General features: G+C 48.5%; 1 protein-coding gene across 2 annotated transcripts in view; it reads left to right on the top strand.

Annotated features, from left to right (window-relative positions):
- Positions 1-411: 411 nt before the first annotated feature.
- LOC122562842 (pleckstrin homology domain-containing family A member 7-like) overlaps positions 412-4,928 on the top strand; it is a 23,119-nt gene continuing 18,602 nt past the window's right edge. The window contains exons 1-4 of one of the 2 annotated variants that reach the window (XM_043716102.1): positions 412-554; positions 985-1,085; positions 2,009-2,121; positions 4,163-4,531. In XM_043716102.1, coding sequence (XP_043572037.1) covers positions 1,020-1,085; positions 2,009-2,121; positions 4,163-4,531 — 548 coding nt within the window. In that variant the 5' untranslated portion in view covers positions 412-554; positions 985-1,019. The remainder of the gene's footprint in view (positions 555-984; positions 1,086-2,008; positions 2,122-4,162; positions 4,532-4,928) is intronic. The other variant, XM_043716101.1, reaches the window with a different exon arrangement.

Genomic DNA, 4,928 nt, shown 5'->3' with positions numbered 1-4,928 from the left:
GGTTGGGGAGCGGACAGGGATGGGGAGGGGGAGGGGACGGGGACGGGGAGGGGATGGGGTGGAGGCGGGTTAAATGGTCGCTGCATTTGACACCGAGAAACATTCGGACACATTTCATTTTGAGAGCGCCCTCTGCGGGCTCACACTGACATCATGCAGCAAAGTCAAACAAACCAAAACACACAGTTCCACAATGAGAGTCAGCACCTTCAGGCACTGTATCCCAGTGAGAGTCAGCATCTTCAGGAACTGTATCCCAGTGAGAGTCAGCCCCGTCAGGAACTGTATCCCAGTGAGAGTCAGCACCTTCAGGATCTGTATCCCAGTCAGTCTCGCCCTCTTGTGTTAGCTTTTGTGAATAAATCAATGTCAAGGTCTCTTGCTCTGAATCATTGTGTGTTTAATGATGGTTCAGTGCACCATCTTCTGTAGCTACTGGGATACTGCAAGAGTGAGTTAAAAATTTTCTCTTCTTTTTCAGGACAGCTCTGGGCTTAAATTGTGGAAGAGAAGATGGTTTGTTCTGTCGGATTTCTGTTTGTATTATTACAGAGGTAATTGTGCGTGCCCAATTACTGCTCACTGGTGTGATGTTTTGTGTGTGTTAGCCTGTGTAACATAATGAGAGTGAGTTTCAGGGTTGTGTTGGGACAGTTATTAACAACTAACCAAATCCATTAATATGATATTTCAGGCAAATATATACTCTCTATCTGATTTACATTTCTAGTTAGTGGATTAACTACCAGTCTGACTGACAGACAGAGCAAAGTTTAAGTTAGAGACCTCATAATAAAGGATTAGATTTAATGATGTCGTCTAGTTTTTGTAAAACATTTTCAGATCTCTGCAATAATGCCTTCCAATCACTGCCCAGTGCTGTACACACTGTAATTTCAGATTAAGATCATCACTGGGGTAAGGGTCCTATGTTGATGCAGAGTAACCAGCAGAATCTAATCCCCTTTACCTTTCGCTCCACAGACAGTCGGGAGGAGAGAATCCTGGGCAGTATTCCGATGCCAAGTTACGCCATCTCAGTTGTTGGTCCACAGGATCGGATAACCCGGAAATTCACTTTCAAGGTTCTGGCCAATTCTGAACTTTGATTTGAAAACATGGGGCGAAGCCGTTAGAATGTGTCCAGAGTGGGGGGTGGGGTGGAGTTGGAGGTGGGACCAGCTCTGAGTGACTATGGGGCTGGGAGAGTGGAGGGAGCAGGGCATTGGGATTCCTTTCGATGTAAACGCATCGTGAGGTGAAGCCGAGCAATGAATGGAAATGATTCTCAGTCTCAGATATTGCAAAAGCATTGGGGCCAGCTACTTCCCAGGACAATAATCCTCTCCTGGTGGACTGTGACATTAGTGTCCCATTGCTCAGGTTGGTCCTGGCTTCGTTATTCATTCTTGGGACTTGGGCAGGCTGGCTGGGCCAATCTTTATTACCCCGCCCCTAGTTGCCCCTTGAGAAGGTGAGGGTGAGCTGCTTTCTTAAACTGCTGCAGTCCAAGTGCTGTGGGTCCCCTTAGGGAGGGAATTCCAGGATTATGACCCAGTGATGGTGATATATTTCCAAGTCAGGATGGTGAGTGGCTCAGAGGGGAACTTGCAGGGGGGTGGTGTTCCCATGTACTTGTTCTTTTCGATGTTGGTTTGGAAGGTGCTGCCTGAGGATCTATGGGCAATGTCTATAAATTTGGAGACTGGGCAGCCTCAGTGTACAATCCCAGGAAGATGTTTCTGGGCGATGTGACAACACTCACCTTTATTTCAATAAAGGGTTAGTGCTGAGACCACTGCATTGAGTGAATGTTCAGCTCCCAGTGCAGTGACATCTCCTTCGCTGAGATTGAGAGAGATTCACTTGATCAAACAATGAATACTTCTATATCACAGCATTCCATTTCCAAAGCTGGGACGGGAGGGTTAGAGCAGAAAGAGAGAGAAGAGAAACATTTGGGAATGAAACGTTGACTCATTTTAATGGTTGATCTTTTGGCTGATAGGCAGAACACCCAGGAATGAGAACATATTATTTCAGTGCTGACACCCAGGAGGATATGAATGGCTGGATCCGAGCTCTGAGCCAATCAGCACGTGTGGAATCTAATCAGATCAAGTAAGGGAACACTCACAAGCTCTCATTGATAAGTCATGAAGGATCACATCCTCCCCCTGAGTCCCCTAAACGGGCTCCTTCTCATTTAAACCTGTTGTTTGATTAAATGTTTCAGACTGTCCTGCTAAAGTTCAGATGTCAGGGAACTGAAGAAATAACGCAGGGTTAAAATGTCAAGCTCCACAAAATGCCCAGCTATCCCCATTCTGCAGTGAGTGCAGGGAAAAATCCCCGGGTTGTAGGTTTTGTTCTGCACCTTCAGATAAACCCCAGGGCCTGAAAATAAAGGGCTGAGGGTAATGGAGGATATTCACTGTCTGTGCACTGTGAGGGGGAAGGAGCTGGTGGGGGTCACAAAGAATCTGCTCAGGGATACTGAGGGCTAACACGGTCACTGACAGAGCCTCAAATGATCAACTTCAGCGGCAGGAGGAGACAAGAATAACATTGAAATACAGAGAGTAGGAGCTAGACTCCTCACCCCAGGAGCACAGGGAGCTGATGTGAAGATGCAGTGAGCACACACACGGAAACATAGAGACCATTCAGCCCTTTGACCTTGCCCTGCCGTTCAGCACGGTCGTGGCTGATCATCCAACTCACCAGCCTGTTCCTGCCCCTTTGATCCTTTAGCCCTAAGAACTATATTCATCTCCTTTTTGAAAACGTTCAATGCTTTGGCCTCAGCTGCTTCTCTGTGACAGAGAATTCCCCAGGCTCCCCACCCTCTGGGTGAAGACATTTCTCCTCATCTCAGTCCGAAATGGTCCATCCTTTATCCTTACAGTGTGACCATAGTCTATATGACCATAAGAACAGTATTAGGCCATTTAGCCCATCAAGCTGCTTTGCCATTAGATCATGGCTGACATGTTTCTTAACCCCATTTCTCTTGCCTTCTTTCTTGATCCCCTCACTAACCAGGAACCTCTCTATCTCTGTCTTAAATACACACAATGACCTGCCCTCCACAGCCCTCTGTGGCAATGAGTTCCACAGATTCCCCACCCTCTGGCTGAAGAAACTTCCCCCACCATCTCAGTTCGAAAGGGTTGACCCTTCACTCTGAGGGTCTGCCTTTGGCTTCTAGTTTCTCTGACTTGTGGAAACATGTTCTCCATATCCACTCTCTGCAGGAGTCGCAGTATTCTGCAAGCTTCAGTCAGCCCCCCCCCACCCCCCACCATCCTTCTAAACCCCACTGAGTTCAAACCTAGAGTCCTCGACCCCTTCCCAAATGACAAGGCTTTCATTCCCAGGACCATTGTTGTAAACCTCCTCTGGAAACCTCTCTAACACCAGTACACTCCTTCCATAGATATTGGGCCCGAAACTGCTCACAATACTCCAGATACAGTCGGACCAGAGCCTGACACAGCCTCAGCAGGATATCACGCCTCTTGGATTGTAGCCCTCTCGAAATGAATGCTAACACGGCACTCTGTCTTCTCGCTGTTGGAATTGTTGGATGGTTGGAATGGGGATCAGGACAATGGCTGGTGTGAAGGTGTTTGCAGTTTAAAGTTAACAAAAGCAGGATGTGCCGAGGAGGTACTCGCAGCTAGACAGGAAGAAACGCTTCACCTTGCTGGAGGCATTAGTGACCAGGGTCTAGGTCTAAGGGAAAGGACAAGAGGTTTCGAGGGGGTATGTGGGAAAATCATTTCACCCAGATGGTGGTGGGAATCTGGAAGCCCCGGCCTAGAGGGTGGGAGAGGCAGAAGTGTTTAGACATGTACTTACAATGCCAAGGCTGGGAGATGGGATTCCAATAGTCAGGGCGTTGTTTGTGACTGGTGCAGATGTGATGGTCTGAAAGGGTTTTGTTTCTGAGCTGTAGGTCTCTCTGACTCTGGGACTAGGCCTGGCTGGAGGGGCCAGAGATGGAAACAGGCAGCTGTTCACTGCCTTCCCTTCCTCGGTATCTGGTTCTATCGGGTAACAGATTGTGGTTTACCATCTGAGCATGCCCAGGATTTCGATGTGAACCGTTGTGTCTGACTCACCATAAGTTTCTTGACATTTTGTTTGTTTTTTACAGCATCACCTCAAAGCATCTTCCTCAGGAACAACGATATTACAGCTTTGAAGATTTTACAAACAGCAGCTTGCTCCAGGACCAGGAAAACAGACACAGCTCCGAGTCCCTGGAAGTGGCTGTGTTCTCAGGCCCAAGGCAGCAGCTGGGATCCCTGAGTGAGAGGAAGCTGCAGCATAGCCCACCCCCCCAGGTACATGCCGTCCCTCCTCCCACTCCCACCAGCGGGCTCCAGGACACGGGCCTACCACTCGATGGGTTATCCAGGCCTGGGGATGACCACCTGGATCCAGAGCTGAGGGCTCCTCTGTCTCACGTTGAGGAGTGGGTTCTCTCACAGAAAGAGAAACTCCCTGAGGCCCAGCAAGACCAGTAAGTAATATTGCAGAGAGTTTTTCCAGCACAGGAAGGGACCTTTCAGCCCATTGTGTTCTTACCGACCATCAAACATCTGTCGATCTGATTCCCATTCCCCAGCCCTTAACCCATAACCTTCTGTGCTCTCTCTTCAAATGATCATCTCAATAATTCTTCAAAGGTGCCCCTCCCTCCCTCCCACCCTCACAGACAGTCAGTTCCAGATTCTCACCACCCTCTGGCAAAAAATGTTTTCCTCAAATTCCCTCCAAACTTCCTGTTCCTTACAATAAAACGGTGCCCCTGGTCATCAATCCCGCTCTGAACAGGAAACATTTCTCCCCAGATTCTCTTACCTGTTACCCTCAGAACTTTGGACACAGCAACCCTACCTCCCCCTCGGCCACCCCAC

This window comes from Chiloscyllium plagiosum, chromosome 25 (assembly GCF_004010195.1).
Source record: "Chiloscyllium plagiosum isolate BGI_BamShark_2017 chromosome 25, ASM401019v2, whole genome shotgun sequence".
Taxonomy (NCBI): Eukaryota; Metazoa; Chordata; class Chondrichthyes; order Orectolobiformes; family Hemiscylliidae; genus Chiloscyllium; species Chiloscyllium plagiosum.
This window is presented reverse-complemented; position numbering and strand designations above follow the sequence as displayed.